The sequence below is a fragment of the Mytilus edulis genome, chromosome 10 (assembly GCF_963676685.1).
Source record: "Mytilus edulis chromosome 10, xbMytEdul2.2, whole genome shotgun sequence".
Classification (NCBI taxonomy): domain Eukaryota; kingdom Metazoa; phylum Mollusca; class Bivalvia; order Mytilida; family Mytilidae; genus Mytilus; species Mytilus edulis.
In genome coordinates this window covers 75,590,662-75,615,669 of record NC_092353.1, presented here as the reverse complement: position 1 = coordinate 75,615,669, position 25,008 = coordinate 75,590,662, and the positions used below count along the sequence as shown (strand labels likewise).

Here is a 25,008-nt window from a genome sequence, read left to right as displayed (position 1 = left end):
CAAATACATCAAACTTGAGCATACTGTTAAAATTAATTAGAGGTTACAATAGGAATTTTGGGATAAAAGGAGAAAATCCGAAATTGAAAATCAATGAAATTTATGAAATATTTTACATTGATATAAGGGATAAAGGAGTAGGTCCGGTAAGACCCCTTTTTGGCCCCAAAATATAGCAGTTTTACAAAATTGTTAAATTATAGATTTTTAGGTATTTATTGGACAGAAGAATGCTTCTGCTATATAAATATTGGCTGTTTTTGACAATACAATGCACATATATTGTGTTGTAGCACCATTAAGTCATGCTAAATTACTGAAATCTTCAAAATTCTAGCATTTTAGTTAAATTTTAGACAGTTTCCGTGTAAAACAAAAGTGGCCGCATTCGTGTTCATCCTTAATATTGAAATGTAAGTTGTATTTTATGATAATACATAACATATCTAAAGGTTTTGGATGAACACGGATGCGGCCACTTTCATTTTTGACAAAAACCATCTATAAAGTCACATTTTTCGGCATATTTGGTAGATTTTTCATATTTGAGCTTGAATCGGATGGTTTTTAATGACTAAATCAGTAAAAATCTTTCACATAAACTGATTAAATCAAGTAAAATAGACACTTAAGTGTTTAAAAAGTGGTCAAAATCTTTCGTCAGATGAACCTGAAATTTGAGGCCAAAATCAGTCCTTACCGGACCTTCTCCTTTTTAGGAAAGGGTTTCAGATCATTAGCATTAACTGTTAAAAAAATTCATGATTATAAACAGTTATATTTTCTTTTGAGCTTTTGTCTAGATCATTTAATGTTTTTTATGTAAGCTTGAAAGCAGAAACAAATGATTTTATTACTTCCCCTTGACAAAAATATCTTATATCTGACACATATCATTCCAAGCGAGTATATCATTTTACAAAGATACACAAAACAGAGAGATTTTGAGCAAATTTTAGTAAGAATTATTTAAATTGATATATAGAAGAATATTTTAAGAATACAAATATTACATGAAAATACAAAATGTTTACATTTTCACAAACTTTTTTTCAAAAAGGGATTAAAATAACAGTGTTTATTTCCTGCACATATTTTTGAATTCATTATGATTTATAATCAAAAATACAAAACCCATTAAGAATTAAAACAATACATAATTATGTATACATTTTGATTTTCTTTCTTCTATTCAAAGCAAAAGAAAGCATGGATCAATGACCTCTTCAATTTTTACTTCAAAACATATGTATGATCCAGACTTGTCATACATTAAAATAAGTAAAGGGAGATAACAAAAATCTATCAAGCAATGAGGCCCTTACACAGGGGACAAAATACTGTTATACAGCCATTTAAATAATTTTGGATCATTTAACAACATCACAATAACAATTCATATATAAAAACAAGTTTTAAACTTAATAAACTGTCTTAAATTATTTATCTATAAATCAAGGCAACTCAACTGGGTCTGCAATTAACCCCTTGGTCACCCCTCTGTTCTTCTTCTTCATCTACATCAAACACTCCAGTGATCCGGTATCCCATGTTCATTAGCATGACCTCTAAGGGGTCAGCATTCATTCTCTTTTGATTGGCTAATGCTGCGTCATCTGAGTTATCAATTTCTCTTTCATTCTTTGAACCATCCTGAAAGATAAGATGTTAGTCATTCTTAATTTAAAATTATTGCAGACTACCTTTTCAAGTTATTTCAGAATTAAAATTTAATTAAGATAACTTGGTAGAGCTTAAATAAATTGCAAAGTCCATATGTTGATGCAAAACTTCTAATAGGGTCTGGATGGGGTATTTTGTATCTCTCTTCTTTAGAACTTTTTTTTTTATTCTTTGCCCATTATTCACTATTCCTTTTATTTTAATACCCTTTTATCATGATTACTATCTATTCTTTATCTTTTTCCCTTTTTTTCTCTGTTCTTTAATTTCATTGCACTCTATTCTGCACATTTCCACATTATTCTCTATTCTGAAAACTCCATGGGGACCCACCAAATAGAAAACAGAGAAGATCTAAAATAGCATAACTAAAATGTAGTCTTGATTTTTTGAACATTTATCCATTTTGCATCAAAACTTAACTTAATGCAGTACAAAATCAAATCCAAAATTGTTGCTAATTTTTCTAATCCTCAATTCAGAATTTACATCCTTATAAGAAAATAAACCTGGATAATTTGAGAAAAGATAATGCCTTTTAAATATGACATCTACAACCCAAATCCTATGAAAGCATAAAGTTGAAAACAAAGACAAATAAAAATCTATATCACATGGTGAAAACAGTCTAACTTTGTACATAGACAATTTGCATCACTGTCCTTCTAGTACAAAGCAAAATCTATTGATATGTATCTAACAATTAATTTTCTAGATAATAAATGTAATATTATTGCTACAAAATGTAATATTTGCCTCTATACATCAATCAATCAACCAATCAATTGATCCCAAAGTGCATATTTACCTCTGCTAAAGGACTCCACAATCGTACCACTGGATCTATTCCACTGGTGGCTAACAAACAATGACTTGGATGTGGCTGTAGACAATTTACTATAGAGTCATCTCCCTTTAATACCCGTACAATATTTGTAGTATTCTTCTCCCATATAAAGAAAGAACCGTCGTCAGATCCTGCTACTATATACTGACCATTGCTGCAAAAATTAACATAATATAATTGTGTAAATTAAGAAAATTTTCATTTCTAAATTTGTATTTGTGTTTTTTAAATTTCAATTTTGAACAATTGACAAAGATGTGAGATTATTTATTACAACTTTAGAAAATCATGTATTAAATTTTGTAACCAAATTCAAATACAAGTTTTTGTTTTTGCAAAACCTTTCATAACTAAATTCTTCATTATAATTTGAGATTCCAAACTTTTTAATTTACAGTCCCTGAGTTTAATTTGTATGTGACAAGTATGAAGTGATAATATAAAATACATATAACAACATTCAAAACGTTTTTTTCTGCAACATTTAGAGACCTATAAGGGTGGTTTGATTTTGCTTTCAGAAAAAAGTTCTTCAGCACTTGGCTTTAGGCCACAAGATGAAGATCACTAACAAAGCCAAGATGCTATTTGAAAGTATTGGGGCAAACACTGAAAGCCCTTAGATTATCATTTTGTATATATCAATATTTATATTTTCAATTGTCAATATACATGTATCTTCCAATAATCTCAAAAGCACAATCATCCATATTCTCTTTATGATTACCTCAATTCCTTTCACAATAAATAAAATTGAGAATGGAAATGGGGAATGTGTCAAAGAGACAACAACTCGACCACAGAAAAAACAACAGCAGAAGGTCACCAACAGGTCTTCAATGTAGCGAGAAAATCTCGCAACCGGAGGCGTCCTTCAGCTGGCCCCTAAACAAATATATACTAGTTCAGTGATAATGAACGCCATACTAATTTCCAAATTGTATACAAGAAACTAAAATTAAAAAAATTCGTAAGGGTTCCACGGAACCCAGTGTCTCGCCTACGTTTGCTGTTAATCGCAGACTCAACAAAAATGAGGAAAAACATCAATAAAAATTTCCCTCTCGATACTGTCTTTTGATTGAAAGAAGCTTCCAAGTTTGGTAAATAAAATCCAGGATAATTTATGAATCTAGTAAATGTTTTATAAACTTTAACTGCAGACTGTATGTAATGTTAACTGGAAGAAAAAACTAAGTCCATTTATAAGCTTAAGTGAAATACGGAAAAAGTTATTTTTTTTTTTACAAAATTTACTTCTGAATAATATCTTATGATCAGAAACAAGCTTTTGTCTAAGTTTGGTAGAAATCCAGGATAGTTTAAGAACATTATAAAAAATTTAAAAACTTAAACCACAGAGTGAATGTTTTGTTTCTGGCAAAAAACTAAGTCCATTTATAAGTAAAATACGGAAAAGTGGAAATTTATTTTTACAAAATTTTCTTCTTGATACTATCTTATGATCATAAACAAGCTTCTGTCCAAGTTTGGTACAAATCAAGGATAGTTTATGAAAGTTATTAAAATTTTAAAAACTTTAACCACAGAGTGAATGTAATGTTTCCTTGCAGAAAAACTAAGTCCATTTATAAGTAAAATACGGAAAAGTGGAAACTTATTTTTACAAAATTTTCTTCTTGATACTATCTTATAATCATAAACAAGCTTCTGTCCAAGTTTGGTACAAATCAAGGATAGTTTATGAAAGTTATTAAAATTTTAAAAACTTTAACCACAGAGTGAATGTAATGTTTCCTCGCAGAAAAACTAAGTCCATTTATAAGTAAAATACGGAAAAGTGGAAATTTATTTTTACAAAATTTTTTTCTTGATACTATCTTATGATCATAAACAAGCTTCTGTCCAAGTTTGGTACAAATCAAGGATAGTTTATGAAAGTTATTAAAATTTTAAAAACTTTAACCACAGAGTGAATGTAATGTTTCCTCGCAGAAAAACTAAGTCCATTTATAAGTAAAATACGGAAAAAATGGAATTTTATTTTTACAAAATTTACTTCTGGATACTTTCTTATGATCATAAACAAGCTTCTGTCCAAGTTTGGTAGAAATTTAGTAAAGTTTAAGAAAGCTTTTAAAATTTCAAAAACTTTAACCACAGAGTGAATATTTGTGGACGCCGCTGACGACGACGCCGCCGCCGATGACGGAATGTAGGATCGCTTAGTCTCGCTTTTTCGACTAAAGTCGAAGGCTCGACAATAATACAAGACTATAACAAAGGCCAGAAGCTCCTGACTTGGGACAGGCGCAAAAATGTGGCAGGGTTAAACATGTTTATGAGATCTCAACCCTCCCCCTATACCTCTAGCCAATGTAGAAAAGTAAACACATAACAATACACACATTAAAATTTAGTTCAAGAGAAGTCCCAGTCTGATGTAAGAAGATGTAACCGAAGAAAATAAACAAAATGACAATAATACATAAATAACAACAGACAACTAGCAGTTAACTGACATGCCAGCTCCAGACCTCAATTAAACTGATTGAAAGATTATGATTTCATCATATGAATATCAGGCACAATCCTTGTTTTTGTATATGATTTGTTGATAATTTTCTTGCAATCTTGATTCAAAAAGTCCCTTCGAAGATGTTACATCAACTAAATACAAAGATTTACAGGATATACAGAATAACCAGACTCGACAGTATTTTCTGAATTTACTGCAAGCAGGTTGTTCTCATTAAAGTAAATTCAAGTAAATTTTACCTTCCAAAATAGTTAGCTTCTTTTATATCTGTAGTTGTATTGCAATGCCCACAGAACCTTGACTCGTGGTCAAAGGCTGCTTCCCGCCATAACTTCTCCTGGTCAGATATTGGGAAGGACTTCTTTCTCATGGCAGCTTGTGGATCTACAGCATTATCTGGGTCTTTATCATCTATGGTTACACACACAAATATACTTTATTTCATAATAGGATAATGCCATGAACATATTTAAAGGTCAATATTTAGGATGATAGATTTAATGTTATTTTTGTCATGTTCATTGCATTTACGTATTTTCATCAATTCAGTATTAGTTCTTTTCATTTTTTAATACAGGAAAACATGACAGTCTCAAACAAAAATAAGCAGATGTGTCTTTTATTTTTTATAATTCTTTATTTCAATTTGTCAGCCATTTTTCTCTTTTATCAATTTGTTTTATCCATTATTCTTTATTCTTTATATTTAACCATCTCATTATTCACTTTTCTTATTTTTTTCTCCATTTTTTTCCATTTGAATCCCATTCAAACCCTCATGGAACTTTATTACTTACCTGCATTAGAGCTAATGGCTGCTTTAATGTCTTTATCTAATGCTTCACAAGCATTACTTTTTGCATAGTCTGGAAATTTATTTTTAAATTGTTGTAAACAATCATAAGCTTCCTGTGGCCATGACAACTCATACAAACATCTAGCCAATCGAAAATGAGCTTTTAAATGGTTTGGATCTAATTGTAAAGCACTATGACAATCTCTTAATGCTGCATATAAATCACCATCCCTGAAATATACAAGGTCAAAAGATTACAATTTTAACCGATCAGAATTAAACTTTAAAAGTTTAAATCTACAAATGCCTTTTGCTGTCTAACAAACTCATAAGATTTTTGCACAAAAAGACTAGTTGGTAAATATGTATGAACTGAAAATTGTTTGGTATATTGTTGGTGTTAAACACTGTTTTCAGCACTTATGTTTTTATCCTGATAGCCACTGAGTGCCTGCAGAAACCTTTGACCTTCAGCAGGAAAACTATTAATACTGGAGAACAAATATGGCTCTTGCCTCATCTAAAATGATTTTGCTAATAAAAATCTTCAAATATACAAAACAGGAGCCGTAAATGGCCTTTCAATTTCAAAATGTGCCATTTAAGTAAAGTCATTACAAAAGCAACCTACCATTTTCTTTTCATGTAAGCTGCTGCCCTATTCCCAAACAACACAGATGAATTAGAAGATCTAGCTATGGCTTGGTTATATAAATAAATAGCCTTAGAATAATGTTCTTTTTCAAAATAATTGTTAGCCTTCTTCTTAAGTAACTCCACACCCTGTGGTAAGCCTTTATTATCCAGTTTGTGCCTAAAATCAATAAAACATTTCTTCAAATCTATAACACTGATTAAAAAAAATATAAAAAAAAAATATTATAAGCAACCAACCATGATTCTTACACTTTAAAATATACAATTTGTTATACTGTAAACAAACTTATTTCTGAGGATACTTTATTTATCTTTTAGCTCTTTCAACCTCACCTCCCTTCCCGGCCATCAAAGTTCCGTGATTTCCAGATTTTCATGATGTATTTGAATAAGGAAAAGTTTTACGTATTTGTAACGATTTTTATAAGCGTTATTTTCAAACTTGCGATACCCGTGAAAATAAATCACTTGTGAAAATAAATTGGTTTACAGTAATCATCATCATTACACAGTTATAAAACTCATATAAAAGGTTTTTAATTTTTTTTTTTTTTTTAAGAAAAATCAACGTTTAAAGTCATAAGAAACGAGTGACCGGTGAAAAATAATGTTCTTCCAGATCTGAAACCAATGCATACAAACATCATAAACTTAGTCTTCTGTGCTCGAATTTATCATTTTTTTCGTGTAAATTTCGTATAATCGTCAATTTATTTTTCAATCGGTCAGTGTTGTTGTGAAAATATGGCAGGTAATTAAAGTTCGTGTTTTGAAGCCGAAGTTTAACGATTGTCACCTGTTTGTCAACAATTGACGAAAAATAAACAAAAAAGCATGGAAATTGAGCACGTGTTTAATATGTAAATTCAGATAATAGTTTATTTTAAGGACATCCATGCGTATTTTGGTCACCGGATTCTTACGAGATGGGTCACACTGAGGTCACCTTGCATACGGAAAATATATCGGGGGAATTGCTTGCTGGAAGGAAGCAATTCAAATAAAGTAAACTTCTTCTAAATATGAATAAATTAAAGAATTTTCTTCAGAAAAAAGTATATGTACATAAGTTTTACAATGAAAACTATCCATTGAGTTATAAAAAACATATGCATTATTTTTTTTTATTTGAGGTTTCTTATGACTTTAAGGGGGCTTGCGGGTATAAGATTTTCAGAAAAAAATTAAACATTAATTTTCATTACAAATTTTATTTATTACCTTAAGTAGTTGTTACTTTATCATATGGTACAAAAATCATTCCAAAAAATCAATTCGTGTGGGCCCCAGGTTACTTTTAAAATGTAGATATCATTGAATAAGCTCCAAATTATCTCCCTTTGGTGCAAAAATGCCATTTTTTTTGGCATTAAAATTGAAATATCTATTTTAACTCATAGGTGACCTATATTTTTTTATTATTGTTCTTTTTTTATTTCGATATTACCGCTATTTCTCCTAACAGAAAACAATATACGACCAAAAAATTTTCAATTTTTGCGGTCGTATAAAAAGGACATTAACAAAATTGTATGCTTCTTTTGAAGGCAGATTGTGAGCATAAATGAACGGTGACCCCATTTTTTTATTTCATTTTTTTTATTAAGTATAAGATAGAGTTCATTTATAGAAAAATATAGAGAAATCCTATATTAAATAAAAAAAAAAAAATTTAGACCCGCGGAGGCCCCTAAACGTTAAAATATTTAAGCTGACATTACAATATCAAAAAGACTTTTGTTAAAAATGAATCTCTATTTTTTTTTTCATGTTTTTCTGGAAATTTAATTGTTACCTTTTAACAGATCTATATTTAGCATCCACTTCTAATTCTGCCTTCATCACAGCCGCGGCAGCAGCCTGTACACCATTAGCGACCCCATTCGTTGTACCATTTTTATGTAGACTAAATCCATTTGTGCAAGCTGCTTCTGTAGACAGACACAAAAAAAATGTGGAAAATCAAAATCTGACAAAAAGTTAGCATGTGACATATCTCACAGAATATTACATGTAGTTGATCATTGGTCTTTGCAGAATCTAATGCATTCTCTATAATATTTTCAAATGTGTACACCAAAACCTTGGGATTGGTTAAAAATGTTCTAAACAATGGAAATTGAACCAATGACATGATGTTATTTTAATTTTGATATACAAACAATGAGATTACTCATAGTCCTTTAGACTCTGAAAGGCAAATTAGATGTTGAACTAAAACAAAACTAAAGCTAAGTCCTTTATGTATCTGATGTATGTCAGGGTGAGCAAATGACTGGCAAATATTTCTGAAGAGTTAAACTACTATCCATGATAGATATACAGTGAAATAGTCATTCCTATATATCTTTTAAAAGCAAAATGCAACCAGGGTAAAAAAAAACCTATTGAAACATGTGTCATTTTAATGTAATTTTGCATTATACATGTGCTAGTTTTGGAGTTTTTATATTGTAGAGGTATATAATCAGTAAAGTACAGGGACAATTAAATCTGCCTGGTGTTCATTGTTTGTATTTCACAGCCTGTAAAACATTTGTGTAAAGGTAAATTTTGTAGTACTTTGTCAACATTAAACATGGCGAGAAATGAGCTCGAGGCACACATGAAGTTTGCCTGAAATATGGTAAAATTATAAGGAAACTTAACAAACAATCATAATAAACGTTTATCATTTCATCTTTTTAACAAACAGATAAATCTTTTTTTTTCAAAGTGTTAATATTTCTTTTATAATAATGATTCTGGCATCCAAATATCTACTAAAAATGCAAACCTTTAGCAACTCCATTTTGAGCTAGAATCATTGATATGTCAAACTTCTCAGCTTTTCTCTGTGAGTTGACATCAAATAAATAGATCTGTTCTCCGCCCAGATTGACCAATAACTCCGTTCCATCAGGACTAAATGTCAGATAGGTGGATGCTAAGGTTCTGTATCGTTTCTTATAGTCTTTCTGTTTTTGTGGAAGGTGGCCTTATAAAACAAAAAATGTAATTGTTACATTTTGGACAGGTATTTTTATCCATGGGTTACTGTAAATTCAGAAATGTTTGCTTGCATTTATTATTGCGATTTTTGAAAAGGAGTAGGTTCAGTAAGACACCTTTTTGGCCCCAAAATATAGCAGTTTTACAAAATTGTGAAAATGTAATGTTAACGCTATTTATTGGAAAGTAGAATGTTTCTGCTAAATAAATATGGGCTGTTTTTGACAATACAAATGCACATATCTTGGGTACTAGCATCATTAAGTCATGCTAAATTACTTAAATCTTCAAAATTTTAGCATTTTGGTTAAATTAAGACGATTTCCGTCTTAAATAAAAGTGGCCGCATTCGTGTTCATTCAAAATATTGAAATGTTAGTTGTATTTGATGATAATACATAATATATATAAAGATTGAGGATGAACACGGATGCAGCCACTTTCAATTTTGACAAAAACCATCTGAAAAGTGACGTTTTTTGGCATATTTGATAGATTTTTCATATTTAAGCTTTAATGACTAAATCAGTTAAAATCTATCACATTAACTAATCGAATCAATTGAAATAGACATTTAAGTGTTTAAAAAGTGTCTAAAATCTTTCGTTAAATGAACTTGAAAATTGAGGCCAAATTCGGTCCTTACCGTACATACTCCTTTGTCAAAAACATATTACCGGGTAAGCTTAATTATTGTGATTTCATGAAATGCTACATAAAATTTTTTCTATCAAAAATTCTAATTTGATTGGCAACTTTTTATTTTTAGAAAACTTTTCCAGTTGCAATACAAAAAATATTGTAAAATTCATATCACTCAATTGTGTGAATTACATAATCAGTGAAAACAGTACAGAAAAAAGTGCTATTTGGGTTTAGATAAAAAAATAAATATACATTTGTTTAACATTTGTTTAATGTCATTACTGTAGTGCTCAGGGGAGACTACAAAGCTAGAGATAAATAACACATTCTCCACCATATACTATAAGACTTACCTGCTATAAAATAATGGACAGAATCTTGCTGCATTGCAAAATCATCTGGATGATACTGTATCGAATTTGATGGACTGTCCCATAAAGTTCTGAAATATAAAAATACAAGCATTAATTACCATTGGTAAATATACTCTAATTACCTTTTAATAATTGGCAAAGGTCTGTTTCTTGTTTGTATAATAGAGCATGTCCCAATCTGTAGAGTAATTTCAAAGTAATCAACAATTCATATACAGTACTTCACACAAGGTAATTCAATTAAAAACTCCTCTTGCTGGTATTGGGTGATTCACTGTGAAACAGGGTGGATTCTGGTCATGGTGTTTGGTGGTAATAACTCCTAATCAAAACTGTCTCTGATCAACTGTGCTGATCTAGTGCAATAATTTGGAAATGCTAATAGCAAGTCTTGTGGTAAAATTGGAAATTTTTTACATGTAAGTATGTTCTGATCCAATCCAACATTTGTCCAAACCACATTGTAAAACAGGCAATTTTATCCTGTCATCATCTAGGAGGCCTCAAAACTAAACAATCATATCTGTATCAATTTCATATCAATTTCTATTGGGCATTTAGAAAACAGATTTTAATTTAGAAATTCTTGCCGAAAAATAAAAATAAAATGGCTGACATACCTTCCATTAGTTTCCTCTGGCATTTTCATGGCTTTACAAGTTAATTTTCTACGATCGTACAGTCGTACATATGGATCGTTAGCTCCTACAGCTATCTGTTCAGGTCTGACAGGGTTTATAGCTATACATTTGGCTTCAGCATTACCACCCATGTGGGCGTTCAGATTAATCAGGACATTTTTTGGGTTGGTTTTACTGGTTTCGGGTGTTCTTAAATCATGTTGCCTACAAAAGATAAATGTACTTTGGTTTATTAAATCATATAGAATGTATTCATTTGTACAAAACATATCTGGCCTTTGTTAGTCTTGTTTTATTTTAATTTTAGTTTCTTGTGTACAATTTGGAAATTAGTATGGCGTTCATTATCACTGGACTAGTATATATTTGTTTAGGGGCCAGCTGAAGGACGCCTCCGGGTGCGTGAATTTCTCGCTACATTGAAGACCTGTTGGTGACCCTCTGCTGTTGTTTTTTAGGTGGTCGGGTTGTTGTCTCTTTGACACATTCCCCATTTCCATTCTCAATTTTATTTCATAAGGCATCAATATGCAGTACTTTTTCAATTCTAAACAACTAATTATGATTTTTATTCTGCCTTTATTACAACCAATATCATGAGATGTATCCCCTGTTTAACTTAAAGGTTAGCATAAATGTCAAAATCTCAAAGATCAATAAGAGTCTTGGCAATATACTTAAGCTTTTCTGAATGGAATGAAAACCAAATTATGAGTTATCATACATAGTATAATGGCATAATGGAATAGAACTACAGTCATATATAAAATAATTTAATGGTTATCAAAATCATGAGTTGTCTCCCTTTAATAAATTACATGAAAACACCATCTTCAGCTACAGATAGACAATTTAATCAGCCCCTTTGACATCCAATGTAATGAATTATCTCCCCTTAATAACTTACATAATAGCACCATCTTCAGCAGCACTCCAAAACATAAATGGCACATTAGGGGCTATATCCAGACGTTTTACTCTGTTGCTATGACAACTAATGTAATGAAGTATCTCCCCTAAATAACTAACATGATAGCACCATCTACAGCAGCACTCCAGAACATACATGGCACATTAGGGGCTACATCCAGACGTTTTACTCTACTGCTAATGAATTATCTCCCTTAAATAACTTACATGATAGCGCCATCTTCAGCAGCACTCCAAAACATAAATGGCACATTAGGAGCTAGAGCCAAACGTTTTACTCTGTTGCTATAACAACTAATGCAATGAATGATCTCCCCTTAATAACTTACATGATAGCGCCATCTTCAGCAGCACTCCAGAACATAAATGGCACATTAGGAGCTACAGCCAGACGTTTTACTCTGCCGCTATGACAACCAAAGTCATGAGTCGTCTCCTCTTGATTGAGATCATGTACATGGATTTTACAATCAGCTGCACCGGATACAAGTATGGAATCATTAGAATTTGGCAGAAACTGAAAAAATAGATTCACATTCAAGAATTTTGATTTTAAGATGTTTTCATAAATTGTGACCTATAGTAGTTAATTTTTTGTGTCATTTTGGTCTCTTGTGGAGAGTTGTCTCATTGGCAATCATACCACGTCTCCTTTTTTTATATTAAAAAATAATCTTGAATATAACACATACAATATTATATCAAATGAAAAGCAAATGCTTTATAAGTCCTCGGAAATTTCACAAAACTGAAAATATCAAATGCAACAAAAAATTAATAGGTTTTAACAGTATATTAATAAACTTTATAATCTTAGCAAATCATTTGAAATTTTAAAATATTTCTCCAAAATGCCTAGCTCTGATTCCTTGCAATTGTCTCCATTTGGCTATACTTTTTGTCTTTTTCAATTATATATCAGCTCTTTACATTTCTAAAAGATTTTAAATTTATTAATATTTTTTCTTTAAGAATCACAGAAGAGACTTTAATTGTCAAAATGTGCATCTGGTCTAGAATTTGTCCAGTTAAATGTTATCAAAAAAAAGTTTACCTTAACAGAAAAGATATTTCCTTCATGTCTAGTTCGTAATGTTGTCAAACTTTTATGATGAAATGGATCCCATATAATAATTTGGACATCATCTGAACCACTGGCTAATAACCTGAAATACAAAAATACTATTTCAATAATGGCAGATTCCTCTTATAATAACTAAGTGGCAATACATAGTCCCCTACTGCTTAAAACTTTTTCAAATCGGAACAAAATCCTCACTTCATCTATAACTTGTCATGGTGTCAAATATATAACAAATATCAAGTCAATATCTTCAATCATTGATCTTTAGTGGATAGTTGTCTAATAGTCCATTTGCCAATTACAGATTTGATTCTATTATTACACACTTTTTAAACAAATTACTTCCCTTTGTCAATCGTAGATTGGTTCCGTACCGGACAAAATTGGCTTTTGCTAATGCAAAGCATGATGATTTGAAAGTGATTTATCGTCTGTTTAACTAATTTTCATGAAAAATATTTTCTGATGTCAAAAATATTAAGCTTAACAACAAATTAATGTAATTAAAAGATTTGAAAACCTAACAGATTACTCACATTACGCACAGGTAAATTTGTTCTTTCTGCTATCTCTCCATTGTAAATAAAAATTAATGTCCCTCAAAAGGGAGACAACTAAAACAGGGATCTCTAAATACAGGGTCAATTACGGGAATTGGCAAATAGCCTATTGGCAAACCTACGGGTACATCTGTTTATTTTTATATTTGTTCCAGCCCCATGCCATATATGTTAAAGCCAGTACAAAACTTAGCTAACTTGAGATTATAAAATACTGTAAATATTGAAGGTATTAGTAAAGATTTGGACTCTATAAGACAATTTCTTTTTTAATTCTTAACATATAATTTGGGGTATAAGACAGGAACATTGTTACACATATGGATTGTTGTCTGAGTGATCAAATAAAGTTGAAAGTTGTTACAATTTTTCATGAAACAATGCAATTTGTTACATGATGTAGCATATTTATAAAAAGATAATGCACTTACGTTCCTTTCTCGTTCCATTCCAAACAATTAACACAACCATGGTGGCCCTGGAAATATAAATAAATGAATAAGAAAATGTCTGAGATCATTGTCTTTTTGAAGATCCTTCAGAAATCTGAGATCTTCTTAATATATTCAGCAACGTGTAAAAAAAACATGTAGATGTACATTATACTTACCTATAATGAATATAAAGGATAAAATCTTTCAAACCTTCTGAAACACAATCTTGAGTTGGTCCATAGATTTTCTGTATCATTTAAAGAAAGTACACTTCTGAAACACAATCTTGAGTTTGTCCATAGATTTTCTGTATCATTTAAAGAAAATACAGAAAAAAAGTCTTACCCATAAGAACATATGGTCATATTTACCTCAAGTTCTTTCTCTAACCCCAGTCTATCTATTAACTCTGGAGTAACTTGTAAACTTCTCTCAAATGTTTGTCTACTGACATTCTGAAATTAAAAAGAATACAAACTACACATTAACACAACCTATGTACATGTTAGGAATCTGATGTACAGTAGTTGTCGTTTGTTTATGTAATTTATACGTGTTTCTTGTTTCTCCTTTTTTTATATAGATTAGACCGTTGGTTTTTCAGTTTGAATGGTTTTACATTAGTAATTTTGGGGCCCTTTATAGCTTGTTATTCGGTGTAAGCCAAGGCTCCGTTTTGAAGGCCGTACATTGACCTATAATGGTTTACTTTTTTAAATTGTTATTTGGATGGAGAGTTGTCTCATTGGCACTCACACCACATCTTCCTATATCTATATAGGTCAGTATAGTCTTCAACGGTTATAAATACTGATAAAAGGGCCTATACAACTAATCAAGCTCTCAATATACATTTTTGACTGTATAATTTATTATTATGTAAGATGTCTTTCTTTTAAATACATAAGAGTTAAATTACATTTCTATAGGGCAATGCCCAGTATTTTTATTTTCTATATTACTTAAATTCACCGACCGGTATCTTAAGAACCGCCCGGTACCCCCATCTTTGAAACTGCCCGGTAGCCAATCTTTAGAACCGCTGAGGTATCGCCCGGTATCTTTAGAACCGCCCGGTAACCCATCTTTGGAACCATCGGGGTACCGCCTGTAAATATGTATATAAGGGGATGCGAGAGAGATCAGAGTGAAATAGTGAGAATAGAGGGATTTGAGATTGTTAGTTAGAAGTGTTGAGAGTTATATTGTGTTAGTGAATTAGGATTATTGTTCAACTGTTTTATTATGTCAAACTGATATACATTTAACAGATTACATAGTGATTTGAATTGAAACTTTGTGTTGTGGTTTGTTTTCTTTGTGCCATTTGAATATGGATTTTACGTAATTTACGCTACCAAAATAACACATCGACAAACACGAATCCATACAGAAACGACAACGCTACAAATGGTGGCAGCGGTGGGATAACCATACAAGAAGTTTTATAGATTCGTAATGAAGATAATGGTTGGAATATCAGTGAGACTTAAACTATTTGAATACATGTTAGTGTTCTTTACTACCGTAAGGGGACAGGAAGACACATACGTGCACGGACTGTCTTCAGATATCCAAATGAGATGGGAGAGTTTAATAGATAAGATAAAGCTACGGTTTGGACATTCAAACATGGAAGAAATCTATCTGGCAGAGGCAAAACTAAGGAGAAGGAAACCTGATGAATCGTTTAGAGATTTGGGGCAATCTATTGATGATTTGTACAGGCGTTCATACCAATCTCATCCAGAACTTGTCCAAGAAAATAGTATCAGATTGTTTCTTGACGCTTGCGGTGAGTCGGAAGAGTTCCGCATGTTTATAAGGCGAACCAAACCTAAGACACTCCAAGAAGCTGTTTCAAGTGCTATGCAAGAAGAATGTTTACGAATTAATGAAATAAATGTGAATAAGGTTAACAGGAGAAATAATGTATATACAGTGGAAAAAGATAGTGATGTTAATGAACGGAGTTCAAAGAAGAACAATTATTCAGCAAGTCCTATAAACAACCAAAGATATCAAAACAAGATATATAGACAGTGTACAAATTGTGGAAAAAGAGGACACACTAGAGAGTACTATTGGAGTAAGACACATTCAAACAATCAGATCATTTCAAATCAGACGGTACATGAGGAAGACACCGCCCAGATTAGCGGTGGTACCGTCCAGCAGTTAAACAACAACCAGTCGGAGCAATAGGCCCTGCTCCGACCGACGGTACCTGGTGGCCTAGCAGAAGTTTAAAGGAGTGTACCTTGGATAAACATAGGACGACACATTCCACTCAAACTGAAAGGGGTGATATGGAGATTGGCTTGGATCACTTATTAGACCAAGATTTAACTCCAAAGTATCACATAACACCTAAGCGGTTGAGTGATGGTGCGTTTGTTTATCTGCGAGAGGAACATATGGACAATGAATTATTGTCAGATAATATTGGACAAAATAACGTATGTAGCTGTGTTAACGTAAATATAAGGAAAGAACGGTATGATGGTAGATAGTAAATAGGACCAGCAATTACTTGCAAGATCGATACCGGTGCAAGACATACTTTCATAACAAAAGACAGCTACCGAAATATTTTGTCTGATAGTAGACCTATGCTAGGACCATTAGATACCAGGTTCATCATTTAAAAGTGTTAAGAACTGTTGTTATGACATTATCATGTGATGAATTTTGTGTTCAATTTCCAATTATTGTTTCAGGAGTAATAAATCATTTACTTGGTGAAAGTATTATCCAATCCATTCGATGTCAAAGGGACTGGAATTCTTAATTTTTAGAAATATGAAGCAGAAATATTCCATTTCATGATAAAATATGGACTATCTTAATTCTTCTCAAGGTATGGTGCATGTATGTTTGTTTAACCCAACCAGTAAAGATATTATGTTGTTCAAAGGAACACATATTGCTGTGTTTGTACCAGTTTTGAATATCGGCAATTCTGTTGAGGTAGAAGATGAAAATGAAGATGTTTGTGGTATCGTTGAGCATCGTAATTCGTCTAATAGTTTGTTTCCTCAATATATGGAAAAGATGTACCAAAGCGGTATACAGAATTTTTCAATTAAAGAAGCCGATGAATTTAAAAGGGTATTGCTGCAAAATTGTTGTGTGTTTGCTGACCCTGATGGAGAAACTGGACATATATTGTTGGGAATGCATGAAATCATATCGGAAAAACAGATACCAATCAAGGAACTGTAAGACCATTCTTTGGATACATCATTGAGACCGCTGAACATTTTTTTATGAATAAAACATTGGAACCGCCTGACAATTCTGTAAATAAAATATTGGAACCGCTTAACAATTCTTCAAATAAAACATTGGAACCTCTTGGAAATAATTTTCATAAAACATTGAATACAAGGTTCGTCACAGCTAATGTTGGTGATTTGAAAGTGAAGTTAGGAACTGCTATCATAACTTTATTATGCATGTTGAAGTGAACATATAACATTGACTTGAGTTGAACTATATTGATTGTGTATTTAGATATATATGTAACTGTACAGTGAGAAGCCTAGTTTTGTTTAATACGACATTGAAATAGGAATTTCAATTGCTAGTTGGGGGGATTGTAGCGATTTTAGTTTGACTGTATAATTTATTATTATGTAAGATGTCTTTCTTTTAAATACATAAGAGTTAAATTACATTTCTATAGGGCAATGCCCAGTATTTTTATTTTCTATATTACTTAAATTCACCGACCGGTATCTTAAGAACCGCCCGGTACCCCCATCTTTGAAACTGCCCGGTAGCCAATCTTTAGAACCGCTGAGGTACCGCCCGGTATCTTTAGAACCGCCCGGTAACCCATCTTTGGAACCATCGGGGTACCGCCTGTAAATATGTATATAAGGGGATGCGAGAGAGATCAGAGTGAAATAGTGAGAATAGAGGGATTTGAGATTGTTAGTTAGAAGTGTTGAGAGTTATATTGTGTTAGTGAATTAGGATTATTGTTCAACTGTTTTATTATGTCAAACTGATATACATTTAACAGATTACATAGTGATTTGAATTGAAACTTTGTGTTGTGGTTTGTTTTCTTTGTGCCATTTGAATATGGATTTTACGTAATTTACGCTACCAAAATAACACATCGACAAACACGAATCCATACAAAAACGACAACGCTACAAAAACAATTATAACCATATTTTCATTTCACTTCTGAGTTATAAGTAGACAACAAACCAAGGTTAATTATTAAATATTTAATGGACAGTCATTTCCTCAAGTGTAGGATTAATAATTGTGGTGGATACATTAATTTGAGATTCTGAAAAACTCTATAAAATCTATTCAACTCCTCTCTCGAATTAAACAAAAATGCATTACACAATTCAATATGCACATTACCTCCTTACTGCATGTACTATGTCTGATGAGTTGTGTATTGCACTCCCAGAGGACAAGAGAGACGATTGAAAAGAGAGATCATTTCATACAGCCAATGAGGCTTAAACATGTTAAATAACCATGAATGTATACATTGTGTACATGTAGCAAAATCTTTATTTTCATGTTTCCAATTTCTGTTTTAAGAGTAGTCCAATCAATATTATGACATCTTGAAACATGTTGAGAAAAGCCATTTTATGTTTTGCTTTGAAGCCTTCGGTTACAGTGACTTCAAAGCAGAAAATAAAATAGCCTTTCAAGACATCATAATTACTTGGACTAGACGTTAAGCAGACATTCATCATCATCATCATCAGTCAGTTAAGAGACCTAATCAGAAAGTCACAGAATCCCAAAAGAGAATATCAATACTCATGAATGATGTTGTTTGCTTAACATCCAGTGGCAAATATTTCATGCATATATACACATTAACGCTAATCCTGGCTGACCCGGCCACTTGAACTTTTGACGCATAAAACAATCACTTTTCCATTGTAGCGTCAGATATTTTGTTTTATGACGTCAAAATTTTACGGGAACCTGTGTGATATCCAGTAATGGCGGACCGATAGCGATAATGTGTATTCAGGACGAATGAACATGATCGTGTATTTGCATATTTTGTGTAAATGTGTGCATGTAGAATATTCAAAATATATTAATGTAATTACATTTATTTCCCGGTCTACTTTTCTTTTAAGAAATCCATTTTGGAATGCCATGATCATCTAAAAATGAGAGTCAAAACAAAACCAGGATTTTGCTCCGTTCAAGTATCCATTATTTGTCGTTCACAAATAAACATTCATAGCTAGACTATATTAATGTCAACTCTTCGGATTTTACCAAATCGTTCAATATTATTATAATCTACTGTTTATTTATATTGATCTCCACTTGTCACTCCACAAATCACACTTTGTTGATATTCTGAAAAGTGCAAGTAGTTATAAATTTCATGTTTGATTCTACAAAACGAATTTTGAAAATACAAATTTTATGGACACGATTTTGGCATGTTTGTTATGAGGAGAAAAATAAAATTTTAATTTGAACCATTCAAATGTCCTTATTTCCAGTTTGATAACAATAGGAGTAGCACTAATTGTTGGGTTGCAGTTGAAGTAAATTTAAATTCAAGACATTATTAAAACTGATACATTTTAGAAGATAAACCTGATGCAAAAAGGTATGTGTCAAAAACCTTATAAATTGTACAAAAACCCTGTACAGATTATAATTTGTACAAATTTAAAAGCTTATATATATACCGAAAACCAGTTTGTCGATTCAGATTTATACTACCACAGTACATATATCAGTTTCTCAGTAAAGTATATCATGTATTACTACGTACTCTCATCAATGTCACAATCACTATATATATAACAACCGTAAGAAGTGCTTTTTATAATAGGCATGTCTTTATAATAATGATTAAAAAAGAAATAAATATTCATTTACGAAGTTATAGAAAAGAACGGGTAGAAGAACTTATATAAAAACTTGAAGAAGATGCCGGGTATGATTGCCAATGAAACAAGGCACTGGCTACGGTTACATGGAAATGTAACAATAATAAAAATATTATTGTTACATTGGAGACTAATTGCCGGAATGCAAAGTTGGGTGAGGAACCGATTAATTACAAATGTAACAATAATTACTGAGGCTACGGTTACATTACGTTATTTTTACAGGAAAAACAGCAATGTACGCTAGATTGATTAAACTTAAATCTTCTATAGTTGTATTGCTTCATTCTTTCATATGTACTAAACAATACTTGTAATTCAATACTGATAAATAATAAAATATTATTATTCAACCAATGGTGTACAAATTGAATAGTTTAACTACGTATTAATGGTTTTGATGTTCTTAAAGATACTACTCAAGATTAGGAGTGTGACTGTCAAAGGCGAAAAATATAGTTCAATGGTTTCACTTTTTAAAAGTATTTAACTGCGCACCTACTCTTATTACTGCCATTATACTTTGGACCAATTTTGTTTCTGGTGAAAATAAAAATGAAACTTGGGATGCGTTTTAAACGAAACTGAAACAATATCAAGACATACATTTCATACAGCTTTATAACTTGACGCAAATTGATAATCAAAAGCAAAGTTTGCTAACTGTTACTTAAATACTAAGAAATTATGTATGTACGTATACACGTATCCGTGGAGGACGTAATTTCGTTCATCAAAAATGTGTCGGACTTTAAAAACAACTTACTGGATTTGTAGAAATTGTCATTGTAAATAAAAAATTACAGTAAATAAATTGTATGTTATAAATGTATGTAATAAATGTCCTCGACTTTTATTATTTCGTACATATATATATTACTAGTCCCATCGTACATTGCTTTTTTTCATGTAACAATAACGCAATGTAACCGTAGCCTCAATAATTATTGTTACATTCGTAATTAAACAGGTCCTTACCCAACCATGCATTCCGGCATTTAGTCTCCAATGTAACAATAATATTTTTATTATTGTTACATTTCCATGTAACCGTAGCCATGCAGTGCCATGAAACAACTGTCCACAAGAGACCAAAATGACACAGACATTATAACAACTATAGGTCACCGTACGGCCTTCAACAATGAGCAAAGTCCATACCGAATAGTCGACTATAAAATTAAGGCCCCGATAAGATAATTTAAAACAATTCAAACGAGAAATCTAACGGCCTTACTTATATAAAGAAATGACGGACGAAAAACAAATATGTAACACATAACTGACAAACGACAACCACTGAATTACAGGCTCCTGACTTGGGACAGGCACATACATAAATAATGTGGCGGGGTTAAACATGTTAGCGGGATCCCAACCCTCCCCCTAACCTGGGACAGTGATATAACAGTACAACATAAGAACGAACTATAAACATCAGTTGTTATACTTGTTATACCATCAAACACATTATCAAGGCACTGTGAGAACTATCAATGTTGACCAAGTTTGTTTCCGCTAACTCTGTTACAATTCTAGCGGGAATTTTGTATGTGCTTAATTAAAGTAAGTCATGCTGTAAACAATGCGTGGCAGTTTTAGACAGATAAAATCAGGACAAAGAATAAGTGGTCATCCAAAGTTCTCTTTTTTAAAGCTCAGTCTTTTGCCTTAAAAGGTGCTGTTTGACACTCAAAACCAATCGGCATTAATGCTTAAAACGTTAAGTAAAAAATAATGTACTCGGCTCTTATTGACATTTGATATGAATCGAATGCGCTCAGTCCCAATAAAAGGAGCACATTACTTCGAGCTGCCGTTTCCGTAAATCGGCCACAGTGCTCAACGTTGCGACACATGCATGAACATATATAATCAACGGAAATTAAAAATAGATGATTTTTTATTTCATATCCGTGGCACATTTCTTTGAAGAAGAAGACAAAACTAATGATCGTTCTCCAAGCTGAAGATCGAATTACATTTAAATATCATAACATTAAATCAAGTTGTATGTGCATCACCAAAATATGAACGAATTATAGAAGGTGTTGATAGGGTTTACAGAATAGAGAAAAAGGGTAAAACATAAAAGAAAAGAGAAAAATGGACCAAAACAAATAAGGAATAGAGACTCAGAATAATGAGGTGCTAAACTATAAAGAATAGATAATGATGGGCAAAACGTATTAAAAAATGGTATACAAAAGTAAATCACAAGTTACAAACACTGGCACAGCTTAATCTTATCAAGAATATATCTTGTTCAAATTGACAGTAATTTCGACTGAGATGAAAACTTTGTCTTATGAATATTGTAATTACAGTGAGTTGACTGTTAGTGTTGCTCTCCACCAATTGCAACTCATTCAAAATTTTGACCCAATTGCAATATGTTTTATTAAACCAAATTGTTCAACTGGTCAGAATATTGAACAAATTGTTCATTCAATATGTGATAGTGCAAAGAGATAAAATAAAATATACTTACAATCCTATAACTCCATGCACTTTAATGATGTTGCGACAAAATTTGTTTATCAGTTTGTAGAGTTATATTATAGTCATTTCCATGCTGAAGAGGAACTGTTTATTTTGAACTGCATGCTATAAAATTGTCCAAACTAAGCTTTCATGTAGTTTTTCTTTCTAAAAGTATTCTATATTTATAAGAATCAGATATCATTTTAAATAAAACATCATATATTCAGTAAAATATGTGTGAAATAACAATATGCTATTGATAAGTTTTCAGGGGAGATAACCTAAATATTATTCTTTTGAATAAAGCCTTTTTGAAAGAAAAGTTATTATCTCCCCCATGGAAACTTCCTACAAACATATATTGCAATTTTACACATATTTTACTGAATATGAAAATTTTTAATTCACATAATGTCTGATTCTTATAAATATAGAATACTTTTAGAAAGAAAAACTATATGAAAGCTTAGTTTGGACAATTTAATAGCAATTCAAAATAAAAAGTTCGGAACTTCCCCTTCAGCATGGAAATGACTTTAATATAACTCTACAAACTGATGTTCATATGATGAAATCATAATCTTTCAGTCAGTTTAATTGAAGTCTGGAGCTGGCATGTCAGTTAACTGCTAGTAGTCTGACTTTATTTATGTATTATTGTCATTTTGTTTATTTTCTTAAGTTACATCTTCTGACATCAGACTCGGACTTCTCTTGAACTGAATTTTAATGTGCGTATTGTTATGCGTTTACTTTTCTACATTGGTTAGAGGTATAGTGCGAGGTTGAGATCTCACAAACATGTTTAACCCCGCCGCATTTTTGCGCCTGTCCCAAGTCAGGAGCCTCTGGCCTTTGTTAGTCTTGTATTATTTTAATTTTAGTTTCTTGTGTACAATTTGGAAATTAGTATGGCGTTCATTATCACTGGACTAGTATATATTTGTTTAGGTGCCAGCTGAAGGACGCCTCCGGGTGCGGGAATTTCTCGCTACATTGAAGACCTGTTGGTGACCCTCTGCTGTTGTTTTTTATTTGGTCGGGTTGTTGTCTCTTTGACACATTCCCCATTTCCATTCTCAATTTTATGATAAACTAATTCTGTCACAACATCATTAAAGTGGAGTTAAAGTCTTATAGGATTGTAAGTATGTTTTATTTTATCACCTTGCACTTTCATGACTTGGCTGTGGTTTTCTACAGCAATTGGTTCAAATTTCTGACCAGTTGAACAATTTGATTTTATAAAACAAATTGCAATTTGGTCAAAATTTTGAATGAGTTGCAATTGGTGGAGAGCAACACTAACAGTCAACTCACTGTAATGACATTGTGGTTAATATAATGTAATGTTATGCGACTGTCATAAAAGTGAGAGGTTTAGCTAGCTGTAAATCCAGGTTTAATGCATACTTTTTTACATAAGGAAATGTCTGTACAAAGTCAGGAATATATGACAGTTGATTTCCATTCGTTAGATGTGTTTTGGGCTTTTTGGTTTTCCCATTTGATATGGGATTTTCCGTTTTGAATTTTCCTTGGAGTTCGGAATTATTTTTTTATTTGGCTTTTTCCAACCGTGAATTATTCAGGTTGACACTGGAAAGTGGCAGTATACATATGTATATGGAAAGCTAAGATGAATACAATTTGTTTGGGTTTTGCCGTTATTTACTTAAACCTAGTCCCCAATTAAAGAGAGGTGGAAGATATCAAAGACTGATATTCAAACTCATATATCGATGACAAACTGACAACTCCATGGCAAAAAAAAAGGATCAACAACAATCAAAATACAAACAACAGTATTCAAAATACACAGCAATACTAGAAAAGACTGGGCAACACGATCCCCACTCAAAATCATTGGTGATCTCAGTTACTGTAAGTATATACTGTAAAAAGACAAGAACAACTCTCCATCAAAGCCTAGTCACAATTTGTAAACAGTTAACTGTTATGGTCCAAGTATGGCCTTCAACACGAAGCTGTGGCTCACACCAAACAGCAAGCTATAAAGGGTCCCATCCCAAAATGACTAGTGTAAAACAATTCAAGAAGGAAAACCAGCAGTCTAATCTTTATAAAAAAAATACTTGTGAACCACAACAACAAACGACAACCAATGAACAACAGATTCCTGACTTAGGACAGGTGCAAACAAATGCAGCGGGTTTAAATGTTTTAATGGTACCAAAACTTCACCCTTATTTTAAACAATAGTGTAACATCACAACATAGAAAGACTCACTATAGAATATCAATTGAAATGGCTTAACGCAATCAAAAAGCATATTAACAAAAACAGTTACATGTGAACATACACTGAACGGACAATGTATAATACAAAATCAATAAAATAGAAAAATACTGGTCCAAATATTTTTGACTTCTAGGAAGGCTATTTTAAATCATTGCTTTGACGCCTTCCAGGGACGTGTCAAAGAAAATAATATAATAGGCTTTCAAGACG

At 31.9% G+C, this 25,008-nt stretch overlaps 2 protein-coding genes across 2 annotated transcripts in view; both read right to left on the bottom strand.

The window, feature by feature from the left end:
• The window catches only part of LOC139491907 (putative inhibitor of apoptosis), a 396,259-nt gene that overhangs the window by 37,272 nt on the left and 333,979 nt on the right, over window positions 1-25,008 (bottom strand). The gene's annotated exons all lie outside the window — the stretch shown is intronic.
• On the bottom strand, window positions 759-19,527 carry LOC139491900 (WD and tetratricopeptide repeats protein 1-like). Its single transcript, XM_071279824.1, has 14 exons — window positions 19,248-19,527; window positions 14,514-14,597; window positions 14,140-14,186; window positions 13,119-13,230; window positions 12,394-12,581; window positions 11,114-11,338; window positions 10,473-10,561; window positions 9,260-9,460; window positions 8,279-8,414; window positions 6,458-6,640; window positions 5,828-6,057; window positions 5,270-5,441; window positions 2,492-2,684; window positions 759-1,653 (listed from the first exon to the last, which is right to left on the bottom strand). Exons 1-14 carry the CDS (start codon window positions 19,302-19,304, stop codon window positions 1,465-1,467), a joined length of 2,106 nt encoding a protein of 701 aa, XP_071135925.1. The 5' UTR covers window positions 19,305-19,527; the 3' UTR covers window positions 759-1,464.